This window comes from Daldinia vernicosa (genome assembly GCF_022497035.1).
Source record: "Daldinia vernicosa strain CBS 139.73 unplaced genomic scaffold F5Y00scaffold_23, whole genome shotgun sequence".
Classification (NCBI taxonomy): Eukaryota; Fungi; Ascomycota; class Sordariomycetes; order Xylariales; family Hypoxylaceae; genus Daldinia; species Daldinia vernicosa.
The window spans coordinates 42,788-69,626 of NW_025953939.1; the positions used below are offsets into that span (position 1 = coordinate 42,788).

The window sequence follows — 26,839 nt, forward strand, 5'->3', positions numbered from 1 at the left end:
AAATAGATCTTATTGCTCATAGCGAGTGCTGGGTATCCTCGTTTCTTCGTCGTTGGTCTAGAAGTCGTACTGAAATTAGTCTTCAAGGTAAGGGGGTGGAGAGCATTGAAGTATTTTTAGTGTAAGTGATAACTGCAGAATAAGACGTGGATGAAGAAGATTCGGCAGTCGAAAGTCCCAAATAGCATACCAATGGATTGGTTTATTGGTCCGTTCATTTATGAGCATATCTCGATATACCTACACACTTAAACTGTATGGAGAAAGCACATGGCAATGTGGACAATAATAGCCAAGCAGCCTCATGGATCAGCGTTCTTTTCTATGTAGAATCCACAAGCACTTGCTTTTGTTTTGGTAAGATGTTGATCTTGGTGTGTGCATTGATGGAAGCCCCGAAGGAACAACAGATGACGGGACGAGATGCGGCACTAGCAGGGAGCCTTATCGCATGGAATGAAGATCAGCCATCGTATCGATCTTTGCAGAGGGTCGAATCAAGAAAGGGGAGAATTGCCAAACTGCCAGAGAAATTCCAGCCAGTAAGAGAGAAGATGCCCCTGGCAGCCCTGGTCACCAGTGCCGAAATTGCAGCAATTAAAAGCAAAAGAACAGACGCGCAACCTATCCACAAGTGGCATGTGCTAAGGAGATCTGGATCGAGTTGTTAGCCCATCTGCCCATCTTATTTCATCTTATTTACCCACAATGGTAAAAGCCATTTTTTGGTCTTTCCGTTGTTGCTCCTTTGCTTTTGTTGAACGTGTAAACTGGAGTGATACATTACACCGTACCTAAGGTATTCTGTTATGGTATGTATTGAAAAGTGACAAATTGTTAAATGATTCAAGCATGATAGTATACTCATGAACGAAGTTGCAAGATAAAGAAAGCATAACATACGAGAATATCCTAAGAGAACACTGTATTGACTACCTATGCGAGCCATTATTAGTGAAATGATAGTTAAAAACGAGATATCAGAATAGGAAAAGGATATACGGATTACGGAAACTCAAATATCTGTTCTCTTTATTAGGTAGTCCTCAACAATAATGTGGATGTCGTCATCAAACTGCGTACTCTTCCGTAACTTGCTACGTAACCCATGAGGCATGAAGTTCTCCATTATGAATGTTCGTATCGTTCGTTATTGGTTATTGGCGACAAGAACTTGTATCTTCATATGAGATGATGCCGAGTACTAAACTGGGCAGCATAGCCACTCTTTGAGCAGCTTTTAAACTTGGTTTTGTAGACGGTGGAGCGGATAGGCGGCACAATCCGTACTGCTGTTTGTAAATAGTACAATACCGCGAAAATGTAAAAAGCAGTCCGGGAATCCAATGGTGCGTGCTGGCGTGGCACACCCGCCGTCAAATTTGCCCTAAATGTGACCCCTGCAGACGTTGCTGCACTTACCATGTAAGTACCTAGGTACCATGCTAAGTTACCATGCTAAGTCATGGTAATTTCAGCAGGAATCGAAATAGTGCGCCGTACCTTGCAGTAGTGGGCATGTAAGTGGGCATTGTCGGTCAAGCATTGGCCATCCTCTCACGCTGTTACACTGCCACTTATCTCCTGTTCGGGTTAGCTCATTGATGCTATTGGATGAATCTAGGCCACCCCAGAGGAAGGACCCGCCGTGGGACGTGTGTACCTGTTGTCCCCCTAAACCTCCTGTCTCCCTGCAAACAATTAATTTCACCCGTCTCCCTCCATCTCTTGTGAATCTTCATTGTTTCCCTTTCTATCGCGCCGTCTTCCAACTGAGAGTCAATCCACTCTCTACCACATTCTTTTGGGACCGCACATACGTTCGTTACATACAACCCGCGATACAAACAAATCAACAAATTAACAATCTAATACACGGCATTCCTTGTCTTCAACGATTATCTTGATCTGCGACTGATAAAACATTGTACGCAATTTCACCAGCTCAATCGGTAAGTGCCAATGCGCAAATATGCATCGTCGCCTTGTCATAGAGTACACAGCTTGAATTGCGACTTGCTACCTTTGCACAATATTGTTGCACAGAAACTTCCCTTTGATCCCACAAGCGCTCTCCTTCCCCTCCCCCTCGGATACAGTACTGGATACAGCTGCCATTCTCTCCACTAGCAGTTACGCTGACAATGATTCTATCTAGAATTGCGATTTCAAGCCACGACTATCAAACTTGATAATACCGATTAAGAAGTATTTACCGGTTTAACTTCGACAAATATGAAGTCTGTTATCTTGAATCTTGCCGTTGCGGCATCCTTTGCTGCCGGCGCGGCTGCCCAGCCCCACCACCACGGCCACCATCACCACAAGAAGAACGCCGGGGCCGAGAAGCGCGAAGTTGAAACTACTTATGTTCCTGCTACCGTCACCCAGTACATGCTTGACGATAAGGTAGTGAGCGCCGACGAGGCCAAGAACGGGTTGGACAACGGTCTCTACGTCGTCGTTGGCGAGACTACCCCTACTTTTACTGCTCCTTCCGCTCCTGCCGTTACTAGCAGCTCGTCCTCCACCTCCAAGAGCGACGCAGTCTTCATCCAGAAGGTTACCTCGAGCTCGTCGTCTTCCGCTGCTCCTACTACAACCTCTTCCGCCCCTGCTTCGACCTCATCGAGCTCCGATTCTACCGGGTACGCCACTGGCATCGATGCTGATTTCCCCGATGGCAAGATCAAGTGCGACCATTTCCCCGAGGAGTACGGTGCTGTTCCTCTCGAGTGGCTCGGCCTCGGTGGCTGGAGTGGTCTTCAATTCACACCCAGCTACAAAATTGGTGACTTATCTATCAGCTTCATCGAGACTGGTGTGAAGGGGATGGCCAAGACGACTGGATTCTACTCCTATGCTTGCCCTGAAGGATATGTCAAGTCGCAATGGCCTTCGGCTCAGGGAAGCACTAAACAATCCGTTGGTGGATTGTACTGCAACGATGACGGCTATCTCGAGCTCAGCCGTCCCGAATCCAAGACTCTCTGCGAGCCAGGTGTCCCGGGTATTACCATCAACAACAAGATGGAGAAGAACGTAGCTATCTGCCGTACTGACTATCCCGGTATTGAAGCCATGGTTATTCCCGTAGACGCACAGCCTGGCGCCGTCCGCGAGCTGGCCAACATCGACTCTGCTAACTACTACTACTGGGACAACAAGCCTACCACTCTGCAGTACTACGTCAACCAGCCCGGTGTCTCAGTCGAGGACGGATGTGTTTGGGACTGTGCTGAGGACCACGATGAGTGCGGTAACTGGGCTCCCACTATTCTTGGTGTTGGCCAGTCCACCGATGGCAACACCTATATTTCTCTGTTCCCGAACACGCCTACTAGCAGTGCTAAGCCCAAGATGAACATCAACATTACTGGTGATGTAAGCATTGCTTGCTACTTCCAGGATGGTGAATACGCAGTTAGCGACGCTGGATGCACGGTAAGTCATTCTGTCTATTATTTTTGTGTACTTTGCTAACTGGTATAGACCACCATCCCTAGCGGTGGCAAGGCCGTTGTTACGTTTACCGATGCTTAAAGGAGCGCGAGTTGGAGGTTGTTTTCTGTCATACTGGTCTAGGTTTTATATTGCTTTCTAATGGATACTTGCTATATTTCGCCTTGGTACGACAGAATATCAGAGGCGCTTTTTGTCATGTGGGCGATGTGACACATTTAATTTTTATTGTGTATATTTCAGGCTTTGTGGCTAGGTGACGCCGGACATACCCTTGTTTGCGCTCTTGATCGCAGATAGATAGGTTGTTGCGTGCGAGGGTTGGAATTACGAGACGTTTTACAACATCTCGAGATGGCAGCTTCAGAGTCGATGATTTGATGCGATAGTGGATATATCCCCTATGTTACTCGCCCGATGTATTCTGTATAGAGCCTTTGACTAGTTTCCCTCGCCAGAGTTTACACAACCGAAGGGCCACACTTCACAGGCCGTAAGTTATAGTGGATGGGGGTCTTGGAAGACGAGTTGGTGGAGAGGTGGCTGGGGGGATATTGGGAGTATACTCTGGGCATGTTGGTAGGACAGGATTCGGTGTGGAGAATGAAAATTTCATAAAACAAGTCAATTCTATTTGTTTAAATCTTGCGACATATCTGTAATATTTGTCTTTTTGTTATTTGGTGTTGTATGGTAGAATCTCATATAATATACATACGTATTACTTCCTCGAAACCGAAATCTAATGTGTGCTGCTTGTGTCTAATATCGTTAGCTACCTCTTACATATGCATGTAGTAATTAAGTAATCGGCAATTATCACGAGGCAATATTTAATGTGCTCTGAGAACAGAAGACTCCAAGTATTGGCATATAATAACTATGTTGAAGGTATATGAGAGTAAATGGTTGAATATAGGATTATTCTAACCTATACTATTATACAGGTACATATCAACACCAACCTTAATAGCTATTATACACTAGGTCCCGCCGCTTGAGGCTCATTCATCCGTACTACTAGCTTAGGGATCCACACGTCAGTAGCTTACATTACCTTGCCTCGCCTTATAAGGCTGATGAGACACATGTTTACAAAGGTGAAGACATGAATAGGTAGATAGAATTGATATAACTAAAGAAACTAGTTAATAAAAAATAACAAGACTTCTCTGGCCGAAGAAATATCTTGGATCCGATAAAACAATAACTAGGTACCTAGATATATAGGTTCGCTTTTGGCGGTCAATTTGAGGTGCTGACGGTGTAAGCGAACTTCTCACCTGCATATCGTAAATATACCCCTGTAAACAGATTGCGTCATGGCAATGCGTGATTATAGAAGCTTGACGGCTGTTGTTTATTAGTCCATTTTATATAACAGCCTGCCGAAGCCCAATTAATTGTATCGCCGGGTTACTATGTTGCGACATGGCGTCTTATATATTGGATCTATGTAAGACTATAAGTCGGATCAGCGCCACACCCGACGTCGCTCAGGGGTCTTTATAAACTCATCCGACCACGAAATGGCATATTGCGGCTCACGGTGGCTATCATTGGCGGACGTTCCTCGTCTGTTTTGTCGCGGAGATGTTCCCCGCCGCAGCTTGGCACATAACGTCAATTCTCACATTTATCATTCTCACATTTTATGTATGATTTTGCTGCTGCTCCAACGGCTCTGGCGATCGAAAGCTCCGGCATTGGCGAATGGCCTTCTGACCTCCCCCACCCTGTTTAGACTTATGCGCTAGCCAAGCTGGGGTTTGGTTTGGTTTGTCCTGTTCTGTTCTGCGTTTAGCTTTATGCTCCTTTAAGGTTTTATGCTGCCGGGCAGGTGCTCGATTTCGATTCAACGTCGATCGGCATGGGATAAGTATCCCGACTTTTCCTTTCTTCTCGGGTTTGTCCCATCTTTTTTTCCTATCACATAGTTGCACGAACACAACTTTAATTTTTGGTAGGTTGTTATTATCTTTATTTTATTTTCTAATAATAGTAATAAGAGGACGCCGGCCATGTCTCTGCAACGTGTCGGATCCCTCGAGACGTTCGTCAATATTCCTCCCGAGGGTCGTAGGTCGCGGCGGGGTTCGGCGGCGTCGTCTGTTGCTGCCTCGGAGAGGGCGCGCAAACTCACGTTCAACCCGCTGCCTGAGTCGTGGGACCCCGTTTTCGAGGATGAAGATGATGGTCACCTTCACCCTAGCCAGTCTCGGGGAGCCTTTGAGGTTCCTCGATGGAAACGAATACGTGAGTGGCTCTTCTGGATATTCGTGACGATGGATGCCTAGTTAGGGAAGGGGAAGCTAATACATAGGCTTGGCATTTAGTTCAAGTTATTGTTTCGGTCGTGTTATGTCTCTTTTCAGCGGGAATCGTGTTTGGATACGCTGCTTTGAAACCGGTCTTGAAGAAAGAGGGTGCATATCAAGATATATGCCATGGCGGAGACACATGTGTGGAAATTCATCTAAATCTTATGTTCACCACTGCAGCCGTCGCCACCAATGTTGCTGCTTTGCCCGTCGGTGCTATTCTGGATCACTATGGTCCTCGAGTCTGCGGTATCCTAGGTGCTTTGTTTCTTAGCGTGGGTGCGCTTTTCATGTCACTTGGGCAAAGCTCGCCCTTCGACGCATTCCTCTTCGGCTACCTCTTCCTTGCCCTGGGCGGGCCGTTTACGTATATATCTTCGTTCCAATTATCTAATGCTTTCCCTCGACACTCGGGCCTGATCCTCGCACTACTCACAGGAGCATTCGATGCATCGAGCGCCTTGTTCCTCGTTTACCGTATTATTTATAACAAGACGGGTGGTACCTTCGGGCACCGTCAATTCTTCCTCGTTTACCTTATAGTGCCGGCAGCGATACTAATTTTCCAGCTCACATTACTCCCCAAGCAGTCATACAAGACTGTGGGAGAAATGATCGAAGAGATCGAGGCACCCGCATTCCCCGATCCGACGGACACAATTGACGTTGCGGATGCTGATGATCAGGTGGACGAACAGACCGCACTTATTCGAGAGGAACAAAGAGAGCACTACGAAAATGTTGTGCACGATATCGAAGAACTGCTAGGGTCTAACCAGGTAGACAAGGATAAGCAAGCTCGCCGCGAGGAAGCCAAGAACGAGAACAGCGGTGTATGGGGCGTGATGCATAACCGCACGGCGTGGGAGCAGATCTGCTCGCCTTGGTTCGTGCTGATATGCTTATTCACCGTGGTACAGATGACGCGGATCAACTACTTCGTCGCCACTATTCGGCCACAATACGAGGCTATTTTCGGCTCAACAAAAAAGGCCATCGAGATCAACAACTTCTTCGACCTGGCACTACCGCTAGGCGGCATTATCTCGATCCCCTTCATTGGAATCATCCTGGACCGCACGAGCACCATTACAGTGCTAACGACGTTAGTGACGGTCGCGACGACGATAGGAATCCTGGGGGTGCTCCCGTACACTTGGGCCGCATACGCTAATGTGGTCCTTTTCGTCCTGTACCGGCCGTTCTACTACACGGCCGTCAGCGACTATAGCGCCAAGGTATTCGGCTTCCGCACTTTCGGTACCGTCTACGGCACCATCATCTGCCTCTCCGGCCTGCTCAACTTCAGCCAGACTGGCCTCGACTACCTCTTCCACCGCACCTTCCGCGGCGACCCTGTCCCTGTTAACCTGCTATTGCTCACGCTCGGCTTGGTCATCGGCGTGTGTCTGGTGGGATTCGTGGGCCTGCAGTCTCGGAGGCTGGGGAGGAAGAGGGAGGTGGCCGGGCTGATTAATGGCAGGGGGGAATACTGAAGTATTCATGATCGTTTACGCCTTTGACGAGCTTTTGGACGTCTTAAAAAATTGCATGGCGAGGTGGTTTGTTTGATTTATATATAGGTGTTCTGCATCTGCATATACATGTCTCGGTTATATAAGGTAGTGTGTTTGGCGTTTTTGAGATGTTAGGTAGGTACATATATGCAGATATACCACTTGGGTTTATGTAGGGTAAATTGATGAAAATAAAAATATATCCCACGGGCAATGTTCCTCCTTAAATTTGTTGGGTGATATGTGTATATAGAAGGCAGAGAAGGCAAATGTAGCGAAGCATATCAAATAAGCGCTTCTAAATCACGGCTTATTTTGTAATCCCTCAAATGCATCGAAGAAACCATCATACTTTTAATTATAAATATAAATGCGTCTCAAATTTTACGAAGCCAAATTCCGAACTTATGCAAAGTTGTTGGATTAGGTAGTTCTGATTCACGAATCTCCTAGGAATAAGTCTTATACACGACAGACTATATAATGCTTCCGTGTAAAACGCTGATATCTAATAACTACCCGCTATGCATGAAAGCCCCGAATCGCTTGACTGACACACATTAGTGTAGCCGGATTTTTTTTTCGCCGTAGAAGGGCAAAAGCTCTGGACTATAGCCCATCACAATGCAGCGCCTGCGTTGGACATGCGGAATGTCCCCTCAAGGGTCCGTGGCGGAGGATGCTTGGGTCTAGGTAATACTCTGGGTCGATGGACTTTGTGATGATGGCTGGACGTCGTAGCTATTTAATGCTGTGTCTGGCGACGCTGGTATCTAGACTTAGTGGATATCGTGCTGACCTATGTAACTGGTCCGTCTTCGCTTGGACGTGTACCGGGACTTTAATAGCCGACATCGTTGTGTCATATCATCGTTACCGCCACGATGTCCGGCGAAGGGCGTTTCACAGCAACTTTGTGCTTAAACCATTAACTAGTTAGATCGAATAACTCGTATAATTGCGTAGTTAATCAATCCTCCTTTGCTGTCTCTGGCGCCGCGTCCGCATTTGTTGTCTTGGGTTCGCCGTCGGCATCGAAACCGAGCGCTTCGAGCTCCCTCACAAGCTCGTTGATCTTGATGACCTTGGCGATCTGCTCTGGTAGAAGGGATTCGCCGCCTTCCTTCTTGCTCTTCAGGTCCTTCGCTTGCTTCAGCTTCTTCTTCAGATTTCGGGCCTTCTTTTCTCTCTCGGCCTCTGGGTCGACGGCAGCTTCCTCGGCTCTGGCAGCAGCGTTCGTGTTGTTGTCTCCGGAAGCATTGTTATTATTACTGGTCGCTTCGGCGGGATCTTGCGACTGCTTTGCCTTCTTCCTCGCTTCTCTGCGCTTGGCATTTTTGTTGCTGGCGGCAGCGGCGGCAGCTTCCTGCTTTTGTTGCTCCTTTAGTCCTTCTGCTCCGATGACGCCGCCTTTGCCGCGGTTGTTGCGGAACGACTCGGCGGTGCGGTTCTTGTAGAGCTCGACGTCCTCGGGCGGCCTGTACCCGGGCCGGATCTTAATCGCTTTCCTTGTGGTGCCGTCCGCGCGCACGGATTCTGGGATGTGGCGCTCGCCGCTGCTCTCGTCTGTGACGATGCCTGAAGTCGACGGTTCGGAAGGCATGGTATTGTAAAACGTTGTGAAGTATAAAGTATAAAGTGAAACAAGCGAAAATTATAGTACGGAATAAGTAATGTGAGCCTATTACCTAGCGGGACAGCGGGAGTGAAGCCTGAGGGGCTCAAATGGAAGAAGTTAAGAACAGCCCACCATATCTCGGAGAAAAAAGGTGGACCACCGATTCTCTAAGCTTCAACCAATCAGAAACAGTCATTTCTAAATCACCAATCACCAATTCTTTCTTCGGCTGGAACCTGCGAAGTTGGAACTTATTACCTTAGGTACGCATTCGACTTTACGACGTCTGTCATTCAGCAACGCCAACAGCCTCCCCCACTCTATTCCTATATTCTTGAAATATACCTCTTCTCTGAAACAGACGGTATTCGCTATGGTATGGTCTATCCCTATTCGGTCACTGTTGATGCGCTGCAACTAACTAATCGCGCAATAGGCCAACCCACGCTCTTTGTACAAGCAAGTCGACCCTACCTATAGCCACGAGCTTCGTTAAGCTAACCAACCATTCTTCGCGCAGCGCCTTTTTCCGAACAAACTGGCAGATGCTGGGTTTTGTCTTTACCTCGGCTTTCGCTTTCGAGATGTATGTGGTCCTCTACGGGGATGGGAATATGGGAATGGGGCGTAGCTGCTAACGGGGATATTAGGTTCTTTGATAGTAGCATGAACAAGGTCTGGGATAGGTTGAACCGAGGGGTATGTGCTGTCTAACGATAACTCTGAGGAGAATGCTGCGACTAACAATGCGAAAGCGACAATGGAAGGATATCCGACATCGATACGTCCAGGATGAATAAGCGACCACTACCAACTCCCGGAATTAGAGAATGCTTGAGATGGGACATGGAAAACTCTGGGGACGAGCGGGTGTCTTAAAAACTGCACAATTGTACCTTATAGACCGGAACAATTATTTATAGCACAGTTCGGACGAACGCTATATCTCTACCTACTTCTCCCCGTACATAATGAACGACTATACCGTGCTCAGGTGAATGCTTGCCCAAACGTATATTAGGAAACTCCAATTAAGACGTCCGAGATAAAATAGACAGATTGATTAAACTAACTCAATTTGCTAGAATATAAATCTTGGCTAACTTCTCTTTGTTCAATTCAACTATAATATCTCGGGTATGGGGTACATGTAACCAATTATTGTAATAAAGAGAAATGGAAGTCATGTATTTCCACACTATTCCGAAATTACCTAGGTATGGAACTTGGTAGTTATTAAGAATTGTCATATCTGTTACAAGTACGGGCAAACGGGATTTGTTTGACGAGGTATGACACTTTCATTTGGTCATGATACTGACAGTGATATGAATAATACCTACCTATGTACCTAAGGTATTTAAGGTATTTCGTATGGCGTGTATGTATATTACCTAAAAAAGACGCTAAAGCTCAAATGCTGATTCGCAGCTGCTCAGCTGCTAATGCGAACGAGTCATATAATAGCACTGTGATGACTTGACGGACTTGACGGTAACTGCGGTAGCAATCTTATCGCTGATTTATCACTGATAACCAATTTTACTTACGTAGGAGGGGGAATGGAATGCGCTTCTTGTCAGGACTCAGGAGCTTTCTAATCATCTAATCTCTATTTCACCTGTTTCACCTATTTCACCCCCCGTACTTACCTTTCTCAATTGTTTATAGTGGGACGCGTGCTTCTTTGTTTGTTCAGGTGGATTATGCTTATTCTATGTTTAGTTACCTAGGTACTTCGTACATTAGTTTAATATATACACCACCTTTACGCCATCACGTATTCACCTATTAAATAGGTACAATACCCATACATATTCTCGAAGACATCGACTCACTCTCCACACGTGCCGCCACTAACTCATCCACCATCGACCTCGGTTCTACTTCTTCGAAACTTATCTACAAATTCTCTCACCCTAGTTACCATCCACCTCCCACTTTTCTCCATCTCGGAAATGATAGTTCGTCGAGTTTAGCCATGGACACCGCTATGTCTACCCAAGAGCTTCAGCTCTGTCAACATCTAATAGAGCTACCGCGACGTTATGGTTACCGATACGAGGATGCCGCCTGTCGAGATCTCTTATACAATCTCTTCTGGTCTATGGCTGGTGGGAGACCCGAAAACCTGCGACTATTTTTCCCCGATGGTAAACTCACACCAAAGAGCACCTTGAAGCTCCGAGAAGCTCAGGGAGCTGTAGAGGGAGCTGAATACACCGAGGCCGCCCGCGGCAAGGCATGTGGTCACATATTTCGAGCCGGAGAGGCGTCATATGGTTGCAAGACTTGCAGTACCGACGAGACATGTTGCCTGTGCAGCAAATGCTTCAACGCCACAGATCACACAGGCCATATGGTACGGATCTCAATATCGCCAGGGAATAGTGGCTGCTGTGATTGCGGCGATCCCGAAGCTTGGAAAACTCCTATGTTTTGCACAATTCATAGCGAGCGCGAGGAAGACCGGTCGAAAGGAAAGGGCAAAGAGGTTGCTGGATTGCCCGAAGACGTTGCTTCCAATATCCGCATGACAGTTTCCCGAGTCCTTGATTTCATCTGTGATGTCATCTCTTGCGCCCCCGAACAACTTCGGCAACCTAAGACGAGAGAGTCTATTGAGAAAGACGAGAAGATGTCCCGCTTAGCCTCGACCTACTGCGGTGGGGATGTCGACTCGCCTGGGGAGTATGCGCTACTGCTTTGGAATGACGAGAAACATACTGTAAAAGAAGTTCAAGATCAAGTCGCGCGGGCGTGTGGTACGACTCTTAAGGAAGGGTATAACAGAGCACTAGAAACTGACTCGATCGGCCGGAGTATTCTGAAATACGACACGAGCATAGAGAGGTTGCTTAAGTGCGCCACCATTCTTGAACATATCAAGATAACTGTCACTATTCGGTCATCTCGTGATACGTTCCGAGAGCAGATGTGTGGAACTATGATTGACTGGTTAAACGACATATCGGGATGCGTAGTAGGAAACGACCAGAACATCCTCCGAATGGTTGTCTGTGAAGAGCTCCTAAAGCCCTGGCGGAAAGGGAGCCCTGGCACGCATGCGATGCCTGGTAAAGATGGCCTGGAGGACGAGGAGAAGCTTGAATATGACCCGCTTGAGGCTCATACAGCCACAATATTTATACAACGAGCAAGATTCTTGACTGAGCAGGGTAACACAGCTACTCTAGCGGAATTTCTCGATACTGATGATGATGATGATGGTAACGATGATGACGATGAAGATATGGACGGCGGCAATCGGACCCCCTCCAGTGGAGAGGAAGATAACGACGACGACGACGAAGAGGAAGATGAGGATGAGGATGAGGATGTGATGATGGTGGATACGCGACCAGACGCTGGCGGCGCCGATGTGAATGTACCCGACTGGATCGGTCCAAGCGTGGCGTCCCTCGAAGAGGAAGAAGCAACAATGGCGGGTTATCCGCCCCCTCCGCCGCCCCCTCCTGTACCGAGACGCGCGACCCGGGATCGGGACCTCACACCATCAGACTCGGATACCGCCGAGCCGCTAATAGCCCCGACCGTATACGCGAAGGCCAATCTTGAGATTCCTAAGACACCCGGTCTTTCTAAGGCGGGTAAAGCAGGGCCCCCAAAGCCTGGGAGGTACTGGGTCGAGACACCGGCAGCTTATATGGAACGTGATAGTGTCCATCCATTTGAAGATGTCTTTCAGCGCGTCCGTCTGGATTGGCTAATCCTCTTTGACCTAAGAATGTGGAAGAAAGTTCGTAACGACTTACGTTCCTTATATATCTCTACGGTTGTTACTATCCCCGAGTTCAAGAGAGTATTAGGCCTTCGATTCTCTGCGTTGTATACAACATTGGCGCAGTTGTATCTTATAGGAGACCGCGAGCCTGACCACTCGATTATCAACATATCGTTACAGATGCTAACGACGCCTTCTATTACTGCCGAAGTAGTCGAAAGAGGCAACTTTTTGACCACCCTTATGGCTATTCTATACACATTCTTGACTACTCGGCAAGTCGGCCATCCCTGGGAGGTTTCGTCGAGCGCTGTCCTTGGGTTCGACACTGGTTCGGTGACGAACAGGCGAATGTACCACTTCTACGTCGATCTTAAATTCCTCCTCGGCTCGGCTCATGTCCAGGAGCGGATGAGGACCGAAGAAAGATACCTAATGCAATTTCTCGATCTAGTGAAACTTCACCAGGGTATTTGCCCGAACATTCGAGCCGTTGGCGAGCATGTGGAGTACGAAACTGATAGTTGGATTGGTGCCTCGTTGATGACGCGAGAGATCAACAGGCTCTGCAGGCTTCTATCGGGTTCTTTCCGGAGCCTCCCAGCACAAGACCTCCCATATCTCGAGAAGGCTATACGGATAGCAGCTAAGAGCGTCATCATTAACTCGGTCGGAGCGGAGCGTGCCAGATTTACCCAGGCCGAGATTAAAGAGGAAGTGCGATTCAAGACGTTGAGCGACTTCGAATTCGCCGGCAACGCAGCCAAGTTCGAAGTGGTAAGGTTCATCGTGGGAGAGCAATCGATTAGTTTTCACCATGCGTTACATTACACCCTATCATGGCTGATCGAGTGTGGGAAGTACATGTCTCAGCAGGAACTCAAGTCAATCTTGAACTTCACCTCGCAAGAGCTTAAGATGAAGCCTCGCTCGATGGGCCGAAAAACTATGCCCAGGCGAGATTATACCCCCGAGGACTATCTCATGGCCGCATTTGACTATCCTCTACGCGTTTGCACTTGGCTTGCTCAGATTAAGGCTGGAATGTGGGTTCGCAATGGCATTAGTTTGAGGCATCAAGCTGGGACATACAAAAATATTCTACATAGGGATGTCACGCATGCGCGAGATATCTTCCTGCTCCAGACCGCGATGGTAGTCTGTAACCCGAGCCGGGTTCTCGCTTCGATCGTTGACCGGTTTGGTATGGAAAACTGGACCAAAGGGATATTCGAAGACACTCAGGATGAGATTCAACATCTTGATGTTGTCGAAGACATGGTTCACTTTCTAATCGTACTACTAAGCGACCGAACTTCACTCATCCCGGTTAAAGATGAGCAGCAGACGCATCTAATGGCGATGCGCAGGGATATCACGCATGTTCTATGCTTCCGGCCGCTATCCTTTAACGAAATATCAAGCAAACTACCCGAGAAATTCCACGAGCAAGAAGACTTTCAGCGCGTACTAGATGAGGTGGCTACATTTAAGTCCCCCGAAGGCGTCTCTGACGTGGGAACTTTTGAACTTAAGCCTCATTTCATCGAAGATATTGACCCATACATTGCCCACTACAATAAGAATCAGCGGGAGGAATCAGAAGCCGCCTACCGCAAGTGGATCTCTAAAAAGACTGGGAAACCTGCTGAAGAAATCGTGTACGAGCCAAAGCTTCGCCCGATCGAATCCGGTGCCTTTGTGAAGCTGGCTGAATTTACTAGCACTGGGATGTTTGCACAGATCATCTACTACTGCTTGTTATACCCTCTAGTCGCTGCTAAATTAACACCCAAAGTCCCGTTTACTAGAGTAGAGACGTTCTTGCAGGTTGTACTACATTTAATTCTCATTGCCATTGCTGAGGATAAGGGAAACGAAACCGATTCCACGGCCGCAACTGATTCCTTCATCTATATCGCCCTAACAACGTCTGCCCGCAGTAATTTCATGCAGGATGCTCCAGCTGCAAAGACTATTGTGTCCCTTCTGGACATGATGTCGACTAAGGAGGAGTTCAAAGCTTGCCATGCCAAGATCGCGTTGATTCTGAGGAGAATGAAACAGAAATACCCGCGCCACTTTAATACGGCCTACTCGCGACTAGGTATACCTGCGGATCGGATCGATACGGCGTCGCCGGCGAATGCCCAAAGTGCCGAAGAGGAGCGCGAACGAAAAAAGAAGGCAGCCCTTGACCGCCAAGCCAAAGTCATGGCGCAGTTCCAGCAACAGCAGAAGAGCTTCCTGGAGAAACAGGGGGATATTGATTGGGGTGAAGACGAGTGGGATGATATGGATGAATCTAAGCCTATGGAAGAGCAGAAGAACTTCTGGAAATACCCAAGAGGTACCTGCATATTATGCCAAGAAGATACCGACGATGGACGCCTGTACGGGACTTTTGCACTCTTTACCAAGAGTAAAATCCTTCGACAAACTGACCTCCAAGACCCAGACTTCGTTAGAGAAGCCGCAAATACTCCTGTCAACCTTGACCGCTCAGCCGAGGCAATCCGTCCGTTTGGCCTTGCCCATGAGAACAGGCAGATAGTAGAAAAGGTCAACAAAGACGGACAAGTAATCCACAGCGAAAGGCAAGGCCTTGGCAAAGGTTTCCCAGCCAAGCTCTGTCGGTCAGGTCCAGTATCTGTCGGATGTGGTCATATAATGCATTTCAGCTGCTTCGATATGTATATGGAAGCGACCCTCCGTCGACACGGGCATCAGATAGCACGTCACCACCCCGAATCCCTGGAGCGTCTGGAATTTGTGTGTCCTCTCTGTAAAGCCCTCGGGAATGCCTTCTTGCCTATCACCTGGGATGGTAAAGAAGAGTCTTACCCCGGGATATTGCAACCCAATACAGACCTCTCTTCCTTCATGTCTACATTCATGACAGGGCGTCATTACACTGCTGTAGTAACACGAGACCAGAGCCAAACTGCCTTCATCAACTACTTGCGTACAAGAATGCCAGAAGGTCTATTCGAGAAGTCTAGTGCCAGCCAATCGCCGTTCTGGGATCCTGGTAATTTTAGGACCGTACCGTCAGTAGCCTCCAGTGATACCTTCTCCCTTGCGCATACGCCCGGGTCAAGTGTACGGTCACATTCGCCGCCAGAGTCACAACACGGCGACAAGGAGCTGATGCTGATATATCGACGACTACGCGACACACTCCGTAAGAACAAACTTGTTCCCGCGACCTTCGTACACGAGGGCAGGGACGATGAATTATATGCTAGCGATGTATTAGCCCAGTCTGTGGGTTACTCGATTTCTGCGGCAGAGATACAACAACGAGGCATCGAAGCCCAGTACGGAATGACGTTAATTGAAAGGATGCCGGAGCAGCTTTTAGTTCAGCTTCGAATCCTGTCTGAGACGGTGTCGTCATATATAGCAATTGGTGGCTTCAGGCAAGGGGGGTCTAATGATATTGAACGAGAATTTTGCAAGGCCAGCGAGCGCCAATTCTTCCAACTCTTCATATCAGCCTACTTTAACAAGGACGCAAAAGATCCCTTGCCACCGTACGATGAGCACCCACCGCTCCTAAGTCAAGATGTATTCGTCTTCTTGTGCGAGACTATGTTTGGTGTCTCCGTTGCGCAGAACATGGACCCGATGCATCTAGTCCGGCTTTGCTATCTTGCCGAGATAGTCAAGGTTGTCCACAACGTATCTCAGAATCTTGCACTTTCCAGGTGGCTTGAATATATGAACAACCGGAATAAGGAAGATCCCGCTATGAACAACTTTGCTAGTTTCTTTCACTATATCACGATGGCTGGGATGAACGTCAGCCACGAAATCCTAGTTGGGGACGAGTTCCTGGTACCGTCGGACGATCTACCTAACCTTGGGTTCAATCAACCAGGCTTTGATAGCCTAGAAAGCCTCCATTCTTTCGTTAAGAAATACGCCCTGGTCTTCTTGAGAAAAGCGGCAATTCTTCTGCATGTTCACCTTGGGGTTGACTTCAATAGCCACATATCTCCGGCTCCAGAAGCGGATGAACTTTCACGTCTGACGGCTGCGCTGCGATTACCGTCCTTTGATGAAATGTGTGCATCTTTGACACCCTTAGGTAGTCAGTTTGGTTGGCCCCCGCGCACACAAGCCATGGTCGACGGTTGGCTTCGCCACCAAATACGCGGACGTGCCAGAACCACGCACTTTGCTATCGAACAGGGGATCGAAGAAACCCCGCCCAGATCCGCTCAGATAAGTCATCCTGGTATCTTCGAACTCGTCGGCTTACCCAAGAACTTCGATACTCTTATCGAGGAGTCCGCTAAGAGAAGATGCCCCAAGACCGGTAAAGACTTGACCGATCCTATAGTTTGTCTAATGTGCGGTGACATCTTCTGCGGGCAGACCATGTGTTGTACCATGGAATACTCAGAGCCAGGGCCGGACAAGCCTGTGATGAGGATTGGGGGTGCACAGCAACATATGCTGTTCAAGTAAGCCACTTTTCATTATTCTACATGGTATACCGTATTTACTAATATTCTTCGCTAGGTGCCAAGGCAATACTGGGCTGTTTATCAACATTCGCAAGTGCGCTATCTTCTACCTGCATCGTACGTCAGGAAGTTTCAGCAGTGCGCCGTACATCGACAAGTACGGCGAGGTGGATATCGGGTTACGCCACGGGCGTCAGCTCTTCCTCAATCAGAAGCGGTACGACTCGATGCTGCGCAACATGTGGCTTAGCCACGGCATCCCCAGCTTCATCAGCAGGAAGCTCGAGGCGGACATCAATAGTGGCGGGTGGGAGACTATATAAGCGCGAGGTTAAGGGAAATCCCCCGCACAAACTACGCTGGTAAAGGAATGGTAGTAGAAGTGAGGATAACTGCCGGCGTTGTGGTCAACCCTCACTGTTTCTCCCGCAAGGCGCGAAGGGCGGACGTCATTGGTCGTAGGTAGGTATACTATAGGAAGAAAGGAGTATACGACAATCGATCAATTATGATGTAGGTAATGCGAAGTTTTATGCTATAAACGCGGTCGCTATGAATATATTGCATGGCTTCACCGCCTACCGTCTCGAAAAAGTATGGATAGATGAGAGGACGCATTTATATAGATAGTTTGTTTTTCAAGTTGACTTGACTTGACCTAACCTGACCTCCCTAATATTTTAAGAGGGCCGTTTCGTGATAATGTGTGTTGTTCAGGATGGCCTTAGTACCCAAGGTAGGTACCTAGGTAGGTAGGTACTTGTCCGATTAAGAAAAAAATAAATCGAGTTTTTAGTATTTGTGCAATTAAAGTATGGGATGGGTATGCTGCGCCGTCTAAGTTGTTCGATACAATTACCCTACGGCTATCGCCTGATAGCCCTGATTATACCTACCTACGTAGCTGTATATCTACCGCGAAAAAAAAACCAAGCTCGCACGCCCTATATCCTCTTTGGCTTGGCTGGTTGGTCTACTCTTCCTTCTTGACGTCTTCGTCCTTCAGAGGGGATTCACTTCCTTCAACCCCGTCGTCGTCGTCTTTCTCAGCACCCATATCCACATCCATATTCACATCCGCACCCGCATCCGCATTTGTATCCTTCGTCTCGGGGGATACAGATACGCCATTGACTTTCTGCACACCGCTCGTATCTCCTAACTGCTGCTGGTGTCTGTATACCTTGATCTTGCCGTCCTGGCCCGCGCTGACCATGGTGTCGCCGTGGACGTCGACCCAGAAACATACGCCGTCGTGGGCGCGCCGGATGCGCTGCACAATCTCCTTGGTGCGGACGTCCCAGAGCACGATGTCGCCGTCCTCGCTGGGGGCTGCTACGAAAGCCGTCGCCGTCCTCCCGCTTCCCTCTCCGTCGTCTATGTCTTTGGTGGGGACGGTGCCGAAGCATCCGCCGATGCTGAACTTGGAGTTTTCGTGGCCTTGGTATGTCTTCTTCACGGTGCCGGAGACGTAGTCCCAGAGTCGGAGGCACGAGTCCATGCTGAAGGCTAGTACGTACCGCCCGTTGGGCGCGAAGCATACTGATGTTATGGGAGGGTTGTCCTCGTGCACGAGGGTTCGGAGACATTGGCCTGTGGATGTGTCCCATATTCGGCTGTACCGTGGAAAAACAATAATTAGCCATCCATATAGTCCCAAAGAGTATTTTAAAGGAGGGGAGGGTAAGACGTGAAGCAAGGAGAAAAAAAAAAAAAAAAGAACTCACGTCAACCCGTCCGTACTACAACTAACCACCAGCGTCCCATCCCTACAAAAGTCAATCCCGCTCACAGGATCGCTATGGGCCGGCAGACTCCTCATCAACCGACCAGCACGCACATCCCAGAGAAAAACGGCCTCGTCGTAGCTCCCGCTCGCCAGTATATTCCCCTTGGGCGAGAACGCCAGGCTATACACGTAGCTATGATGGCCCAACAACGGCTTCCCCGCGCGCGCCGGCCGCCCCGTGACCCGGTCCCACAGGCGAATGGCTTTGTCGTCGGACCCCGAGGCCAGCGTCTTGCTGTCGGGGGCCCAGGCGACGGCCGACACGCCGGCCATGTGCCCGACCAGGGTCTCCGCGTGCTGGCCCGTGGCGGCGGACCAGATGCGCACGGTGCCGTCGGCGGACGACGAGGCGATCCATTGCCCGTCGGGCGAGATGCGGACTTGCGATATCGCGCGCGCGTGTCCGGTTAGGACTAGGCGGGGGGTGTAGTGCGGCTTGGCGAGTTGGCGGGAGGGCGGTGGGGGGGAGGGGGCGTGGGCGTGGGCGTGGGTGTGGGTGTTGCGGAGGGGGGAGATTTCGGCTCGAGGGGAGCGCGAGTCTGAGGGGGTGCGGGAGCGGGAGCGGGAACGGGAGCGCGATCTTGGGGTTCGAGATCGAGAGCGAGAGCGAGAGTGGCTTGATGATCGACTGCCGGAACTTGAGTGTCGCGAGCGTATACGCGAGCGAGAGCTGGAGAGGGATCTGCTGCGGCGCGGCGAACGTTCGTCGGAGGAGTAATCTGTTTCGCGGCGACGTTCGCGACTCGGGCTTCGACTTCGGCTGGGGGTTTGGCTCTCGGAGCGGCTGTCTACGGTCTTTTCCCTGATGGAAACGCTGAGGGTGCGCTTGCCGTCTTTCTCCTTCGGGGTGTCGTAGTGTGGGGCAGGGGTGGTTGAATCGACACTATCGTCGTCATCGTGGACTTTGCGACGCTTAGTCGGTGGCTCGGGGTGGGCGGTGGCTGCAGCAGTGGTATCAACGCCAGACATGATGTATGTCTTCGCTGTGGAAGAGCCTTGTAGTTAGGTATATACTACCGGGGGGTCATTGGTCGGGATATAGTATCAATTGAGAAGCTGGATCTTGGGTAAATCGAGGGGCAATGCAAGCAGATAGGAGATATTACAATTTACAGCCTTGCGTTAGGTACGTAGATGAAAGAGATACACTACATGTGCTGTGACGGTGACGCGACATGACAAGGCTGATTGGAATTCTATTTTTTGGCGGGTCTTCTTATCAAATCGGCTTTTGATTGGACTATACCACCCTAGGCGTTACTCCACTTTCTAAAGCCTAAAGCCGCTAAATCTTAATCGCGTCGAGCACGCGTCTCACTTAAATCGATGGAGAACACAGTGCATTACGGTGCGGATAGCAACTGTATGTACCTAGGTATGTAAAGACAATTACCAATCGTTTCTCGGCAGGTCCTACCCCTTCCAGGAGGAAGAAGCCGGCGTAGATGCCGATCTGGACGAAGTTCAATGCAGGGGGACTGCAACTTTAAAGTATTCCTAGTGTACCTAATGCATGCATGCAAAGACGTGCAAGCATGACAAGGCTAAGCATGGAGGTTTGATGAGGAAATAACGAACTGCTATTGTGGGATCCCTGTATTGCTACACTAGTGATATGCCCCGAGTAACACGAACACGGCAGCACGGGAGTAACATGTGGTTTGTAGGTAGTTTGTAGTTTGTAGTTTCCAGTGTATCGCAACAAATTGATCCTTCTCTCCATTGTTCATCATTTCTTTCCCCGCGAGTTTCTTACAGGTTTTTATCTTACAACAGCTGCAAGAGTCTATTACTCCTCCACGATCCTAGATGCATCTCGCTTCAAAGACAATTACTACATACATAGGTACACATATATGTATGTAGTAGTTAAACATTATTAGGATGACAGCCTTGACCCAAAGGATCATTTAATCCTAGTCCAAGCACGCTGCAGCTCCTCCTGCACGACGGGGGCAAAAAAACGTGGTAGTGATAACGCCGCAAAGGGGAAGAGAAGAAGAATAATAAGAAAAAAAAAAAATCCCGAGCAGCTTTTTATATAGACGGAGCTACCCACCCTCCATTTTCTTCCCCACGGTGGCCTGAACACCAAGTATCCATCTAGGCGGAGATAACCCAGAGACTACAAGATGGAGGACCTCCCCACCGAGCTCAATGTCATCACCCTCAACTGCTGGGGCCTCTTACACCTGAGCGAGCACCGCGCCGAGCGTCTAACCGCCATCGGCCGCGAGCTCGCCTCCGCGGATCCTCCGCCTCACATCGTCGCTTTGCAAGAATGCTGGGTCCAGGAAGACTACCGCAGCATCCGGCGCGAGACGCGCTTCGTCCTGCCCTTCGGCAAGTTCTACTACAGCGGTGCTTTTGGCGGCGGTCTGGCTATCCTGTCGAGATGGCCTATCGAGGAGAGCACCATGTTTCGGTATCCGCTGAACAGCCGGCCTACCGCCTTCTTCCGCGGCGACTGGTTTGTCGGTAAGGGCGTTGCGTGCGCCCGTATCCGGTACGGCCCTGGTGACCGCGATGTCGTCGAGGTTTTCAATACGCATACTCATGCTATATACGAGCACCCGCCCGATAAGACGGACAGCTATCTGGTCCATCGACTAGCCCAGTCCTGGGAGATGGCCAAGCTCGTCCGTGGCGCCGCCGAGCGCGGACACTTGGCCCTTGCGTTAGGCGATTTCAATGATGTGCCGCTGTCGTTGTCGTATCGCATGCTAACGGCGCATGCTCCCATTAAAGACGCCTGGCGAGTGCTGAACCCAAACTCGTCTCTTGGCTCGGCTGTTCACGAGTTGGAGCGCGCGCGTCGGCGCCCGATCCCTTCTGCCCAGTATAATATCGTCGAGAACGGCGTTACGAGTAACAGCGCCTATAATACGTGGAGGTGGTCTAAGTCCGAACGACGTGCCCTACACTCAGGGAAACGACCGATAGTCATTCCGCCAGATACACCTGATCCGCGCGGCAAACGTATTGTATGTAATGTTGAATCTTTCCTCTCTTTGAGTCCATGTCCTGAGACAGAAATTCCCGATATAGCCCGCCAAGAAGCCATTACTCCTGGCATATATCTTATTATAACCCCCTGATTTCTTGAAAATGTTGATTTCTAACTCTACTATAGGACTATATATTCTTCTCTCCACAGGTCTCAGTAACCCCTGGCTCTACCCCCGGAGCAACAGCGGCGGCAGCAGCACGAACAAGCCACGACACAAGCGAAGGCAGCCGTACCAAAGGTTGGGTCGTCAAAGACGTCCGTGTCGGTATGCTAACGCGCCACCCTGACCTGGGGTGCTCTCTTAGCGACCACTTCTCCGTCGAAGCCACTCTCCTCCTCCACACATCCTCCTCTCCCAACCTCATCCCCCCTCACTCCCCCTCTCGCCCTCCCTCTTCCAAGAAACCAGCCCAGCAGACACAACTCCTCCGCCCATCCTCATCTTCCTCGGACCGATCCAACAGCCACGACCACGCCGCCTCCCTCCTCGCCCTCGAACACGGCACTTATCTCCAATCCCCCACCGGCTCCGAGTACCGCGTCGGTTCCCGCCTCGATCTCCGCGCCTCTTTCGACGACCAACTCCGCGCATCGCCCGCCTCCCCATCCTCCGCCGCCCGCCGCGGCGACGGCCTCCCATGTACCACGTACGACGAAGTCCTCGCTCTCATCCGGACATACTCGTCCCGCGAGCGCGCCCAGCGCCGCTGGCGTATGATCCACTTCGCCATCTGGACCTTCGTCGTACTAGCCTGCTACGTCGCCGTATGGTTCGTCGGGGACGTCCACCCCGGCGTAGCCTTCGCCTTCCTAGTCCTGAGCAGCGTCGGTTTCCTAGCCGGTGCCGTAGACGGACTTATGGGGTTGCTGTTTTTCGGCGGGGAAATACGCGCGCTCGCCGAGTTCGAGTGGGAGATTATGAATGCTAAGGCTACGGCTAGCGGGGCCCACGGGCTCGCGCAGCAGCAGCTTGATGATGAGGAGGGTGGTGATAATAATAATAGAGGTACGAGTGCGGGGACCGGTGGGAACGAGAAGGGCTGGTGAGGTGGAGGTGGAGGTGGAGGTGGAGGGGAAGGACAAGGGGTTGGCTGATTTTACTGATTTATTGAGTGGCTGGCTGGCTATATTATGACTTCACCTTGGGGATGAAGAATATGAGTTTGGATTTATATGCGATGCCTTATACCTTATACCTTATACCTTATACCTTATACCTTATACCTTTTACCTTATGTTGACCAGAAGATAGATGAGGGGAAAGATGAAGAAGATGAATGAACAATACCTAATTCTAATTTTAATTTGTATATAACTACCAGGTACCTACCTATACATAAGTCAGGAATCACACACCCTAGGAAAGAAAAGAGGAGGTAATGAACGAACGAATGAATGTCGTGTTAGAGGAAAAGAGATTTACCTAGGTTAGGTAGGTTAAGGACTGACTGACTATTCTTAGGTAGTGATGATGATGATACCATGAAGAGATACATACACAGGTTGCGCAAAGGGATACTATCCTAACACAATTCGTTTCCGTCTCGCGTAACTGGACTACACCAGTTACTTATTCTTCTCCCATCTCCATTTTCCCTTCCATTTTCCTCCCCTCTTCTTTTTTTCTCTCTCCTACAAATTCCATCGTCCTTGTAACTACCTACCCCTATACGCCATACGCTAACGAGTATATATGTGCCTCCCACGCAGCAACGGTGTAGCAAGTACCTATTCATCAGCCAGCTCACCCCTGACACCAAGCCCGGTAAGTAGCCAGCTCGGTGCCGTTACTCGGCCGTCCCTTACTCTTCCCTCCTCCATCATCCTCCCCACTGCCACCGACACTCCAGTCGACGATTCCCGAGGGATTATGCTCCCCCATGCGACGATAAGTGTATCCTATGAAAGCAGTCTGCTTGCGCACATCAAGCACGGGGCCCTTTGTATTTCTATCCCTGAGCAATCTATCGCGGGGCCGCTTCCGCTCGCGGCGTCCAAACGTCCGTATGAATGCTTTGATTTCGTCGCAGAGTTCCGTATCGGGAACCATGACTTCGATCTCGTGGACCATGCGTTTGAGCTTGGCCGAGTCGTAGGGCACCGATACGAACTGCGCGATGACGCCGCGAACGTGGCGCGGGAACGTAGCTATCTGTGTTTGCATGGCGGTTACCTTCTCGGGACTTCTATAAGGTACCAGGCGGGGAGGCGGAGTAGTAGGAAAACCGTTAACAGTGTTGCATGTGATCAAGGGGTTCAGAGCCAAACCTTCGGCCTCAGTGCTTGCTTCAGGTTGAGACTCTGACCAATCAGATATCGGCTCCTCCTCGTCGAAGTAGTGTGTATCCTCACAGCCCGAGAGCTGTGGGATAAATGGTGGAGGGATGTGCTGCAGACGGTCCCAGGGGATGTCACGGAACCACTTATGTGCTTTGATATCCTCTCCATCGTGGGGATATACCGACCTTCCCGTCCAGTCTTGATACCCACGGCGATGTCGACTTCTGCCTATAGGCTCCGGATTTGTGTCCCGGTAACGATACCGTCTTGATGAAAGACGATTCTCTTTCTTACAGATTAAGTTGACAATAAGATCCATGCACCGTCTCGAAATCACGGGTCGAGGTGGGAATGCGAATGTCTGCTTGTGATTGACAATATTGCGCTTCGTCTGTTGGCGGCCGCCTTCTTCCGACAGAAATGGAGTGTGGCCGTATAAACACTCGTATAGAATGACGCCGACACTCCACTAATCGCATCTTGCATCGTAGTCACCCTCGCGGATGACTTCTGGGGCCATGTACTGGCTTGTTCCTACGCAAGACCTCGCCGCGCTACGATTACCGCACCGGTTACGCCAGTCCAAGAGCGGCTCATCTGATAAAGGTGACGGCGGAGGGGTCGGGTATGGCGGATGGCGTTCATGTTTCTGCATCGCTTGTGCTATGCTCTGAGCCCATTTAACTGAGCCTTGTAACCCTTCAGCACGGTCAATGGCGTCCCCTTCTACCGGTATGTTGAACTTTTGGAGTAGGCTGTATCGCTGCGTATGATAATAATTGGTGTCGTGCGACCAGTGGCCATCAAAAGCCAGGCCAAAATCAGATATCTTCAAGTGACCAGACGCAGAGATGAGAAAATTGTCTGGTTTGATATCACGGTGTATGCAACGCAATGAGTGCGCCTCCTCGATACATAGGATCATCTCGGCAATATAAAACTTAGCAACCGGCTCGGTGAGGACGTTCTCTCGGATTAGAAGGCCAAGAAAGTCACCACCAGGCATATAATCCATGACTAGATAGAGGTTGGCGGCGTCTTGGAAGCTAGTAACTAAAGGCACAATCCTGCCGTGGTATTAATCATTAGCTTTGCCAGCTCAGTAGATTAAATAGAGTGAAAACCGACCACTTGGAGCCTTCAGAAGCAACTAAGAAATCCCGTTCCGCTCGCAAATGAGCCTCTTGGCTCGTTCTCAGCATTGCTATCTTGCGTATTACCTTCATGGCGTATACCGGCTTGTCCTGTCGCATATTATGCTCGGGATCGCCTAGGCGGGTTTTCTCACGGACAAGCCTAACGACACCAAAGCTTCCTTTGCCAAGAATCTTGACGGCTTCATAGTTTTCGGCGAGTTGGTTATGTTTTCCCTGTACCGCGCCGATGCTTTTTGCATTTAAGACTCGCATTTCTCGGAGATAGTTCGTCTCCTGTTTACAAAACGCACGACGCCTAGCATTCTTTTCTGCTTCCGTAAGTGCGGCATTATGGTACAGCTCTGCTTCTAGGTAACGGCGACGAAGGGTACGTGGGCTGGGCTTGTTGAGTTTCTCGTTATAGTAGTTCTCTAGGAATATCTTTGCAGCTGCAGCTCGTTCAACGGTTAAAATTGTTGGTGAAGGTAAATCGAGGGTCGTCTCCTGAATTGGTGTAAGGTTTGGCTCGGCGGTTGCTGTAGTCTCCTGTTCTCTCTCACGGGTCGCTTTGATAATCTTCTTCTCTCCTAGACTACACTCCCCCTTCGATTCAAGAGACGTCTTTCCGGTGGTACCGGTTCCGCCAGTTCCGCCCGTTCTACCGGTCCTATTGGTCGGACCGGACGACTTGCCGCTGGAAGTAGTATTGCTATTGCTATACGAATTTCCATTGGAAGTAGAGGAAACTACGGTCTCCGGAGAAACAACCGGGAGCGACTCGTTGACGACCCTCTCAATGGACGTGCAAGACTTAGATTTAGATCTAAATCGATGTATAATAGTGACAGAGGCGCCAAAGGGGTTCCGGAGAAACGGCATGGATAACTTCCTAAAGCGTCGACGCGGCCCAGGTGACCTCTCGATGGGTGAAGGTGCCGGCCATGTTGCAGGTTCCCTGACGGAGTTACCAGAAGCTACAGGTTATGTCAGAGTCGTCCCAAAAGGTATTTTCTATTAGAGAGGCGGCTTACCGCTATTCGTCAATGATCTCAGTACAGACAGCATCCGTGACCCACCGCGTCGTCTAGATTTCCGAGTAGACTCTCCTCTTTCGGGCATGGATAAAGGAGTGTAAGACGGAGTAGCCAATGGGGAAAGTTCACCATCCAGTAGGAGAGCTGGTTGGCTCTCGGCCACCGACAAGTCGTACGTCGTCATGCCGGTAATTCATTGGTAATATGTACCATAAAAACCGAGGTTAAGACAGACGATGTACTGAAAGAGAGATAACGTTATAATAATTCCTTCTGGGCCCTGTTGTAGAATATAGTAAGAGGGCCCAGAACACCACCTAAAAGCGCTGTCTGGTGGATATAAGATGGTGGTGATGGTAAGAGTACATTCTAGCCACAACATATTAAGGACTTATTATTAAGGACTTAAGATGATAACTAACTAGTTAAACCTAAACTTTGAAGTTTCAGTT

General features: G+C 49.6%; 8 protein-coding genes across 8 annotated transcripts; 5 read left to right on the forward strand and 3 right to left on the reverse strand.

The window, feature by feature from the left end:
* Positions 1-1,700: 1,700 nt before the first annotated feature.
* F5Y00DRAFT_236787 (SUN-domain-containing protein) lies at positions 1,701-4,197 on the forward strand. Its single transcript, XM_048007749.1, has 3 exons — positions 1,701-1,927; positions 2,159-3,444; positions 3,493-4,197. Exons 2-3 carry the CDS (start codon positions 2,236-2,238, stop codon positions 3,541-3,543), a joined length of 1,260 nt encoding a protein of 419 aa, XP_047864784.1. The 5' UTR covers positions 1,701-1,927; positions 2,159-2,235; the 3' UTR covers positions 3,544-4,197.
* A 1,103-nt stretch (positions 4,198-5,300) lies between these two features.
* F5Y00DRAFT_75569 (MFS general substrate transporter) lies at positions 5,301-7,532 on the forward strand. The gene is made up of 3 exons (XM_048014111.1): positions 5,301-5,368; positions 5,472-5,718; positions 5,799-7,532. The coding sequence occupies exons 2-3, from the start codon at positions 5,484-5,486 to the stop codon at positions 7,277-7,279; spliced, it is 1,716 nt and encodes a 571-aa protein (XP_047864785.1). The 5' UTR covers positions 5,301-5,368; positions 5,472-5,483; the 3' UTR covers positions 7,280-7,532.
* A 738-nt stretch (positions 7,533-8,270) lies between these two features.
* F5Y00DRAFT_262014 (uncharacterized protein) lies at positions 8,271-8,903 on the reverse strand (the record flags this gene model as incomplete). Its single annotated transcript, XM_048011311.1, has 1 exon — positions 8,271-8,903. One exon carries the CDS (start codon positions 8,901-8,903, stop codon positions 8,271-8,273), a length of 633 nt encoding a protein of 210 aa, XP_047864786.1.
* Positions 8,904-9,036: 133 nt separating this feature from the next.
* Positions 9,037-9,936, forward strand: F5Y00DRAFT_236793 (ubiquinol-cytochrome C reductase). The gene is made up of 5 exons (XM_048007750.1): positions 9,037-9,294; positions 9,355-9,377; positions 9,439-9,504; positions 9,569-9,617; positions 9,674-9,936. The coding sequence occupies exons 1-5, from the start codon at positions 9,292-9,294 to the stop codon at positions 9,716-9,718; spliced, it is 186 nt and encodes a 61-aa protein (XP_047864787.1). The 5' UTR covers positions 9,037-9,291; the 3' UTR covers positions 9,719-9,936.
* A 571-nt stretch (positions 9,937-10,507) lies between these two features.
* Positions 10,508-17,807, forward strand: F5Y00DRAFT_75610 (uncharacterized protein). The gene is made up of 2 exons (XM_048014112.1): positions 10,508-17,135; positions 17,194-17,807. The coding sequence occupies exons 1-2, from the start codon at positions 10,900-10,902 to the stop codon at positions 17,459-17,461; spliced, it is 6,504 nt and encodes a 2,167-aa protein (XP_047864788.1). The 5' UTR covers positions 10,508-10,899; the 3' UTR covers positions 17,462-17,807.
* A 1-nt stretch (position 17,808) lies between these two features.
* F5Y00DRAFT_236797 (WD40 repeat-like protein) lies at positions 17,809-20,098 on the reverse strand. The gene is made up of 2 exons (XM_048007751.1): positions 18,866-20,098; positions 17,809-18,754 (listed from the first exon to the last, which is right to left on the reverse strand). Exons 1-2 carry the CDS (start codon positions 19,894-19,896, stop codon positions 18,112-18,114), a joined length of 1,674 nt encoding a protein of 557 aa, XP_047864789.1. The 5' UTR covers positions 19,897-20,098; the 3' UTR covers positions 17,809-18,111.
* A 397-nt stretch (positions 20,099-20,495) lies between these two features.
* Positions 20,496-22,991, forward strand: F5Y00DRAFT_236800 (DNase I-like protein). The gene is made up of 2 exons (XM_048007752.1): positions 20,496-21,911; positions 22,061-22,991. Exons 1-2 carry the CDS (start codon positions 21,060-21,062, stop codon positions 22,982-22,984), a joined length of 1,776 nt encoding a protein of 591 aa, XP_047864790.1. The 5' UTR covers positions 20,496-21,059; the 3' UTR covers positions 22,985-22,991.
* Positions 22,992-23,603: 612 nt separating this feature from the next.
* Positions 23,604-26,232, reverse strand: F5Y00DRAFT_269808 (kinase-like protein; the record flags this gene model as incomplete). Its single annotated transcript, XM_048012510.1, has 4 exons — positions 23,604-23,665; positions 23,771-24,686; positions 24,726-25,284; positions 25,346-26,232. The coding sequence occupies 4 exons, from the start codon at positions 26,230-26,232 to the stop codon at positions 23,604-23,606; spliced, it is 2,424 nt and encodes an 807-aa protein (XP_047864791.1).
* Between the last annotated feature and the right edge of the window lie 607 nt (positions 26,233-26,839).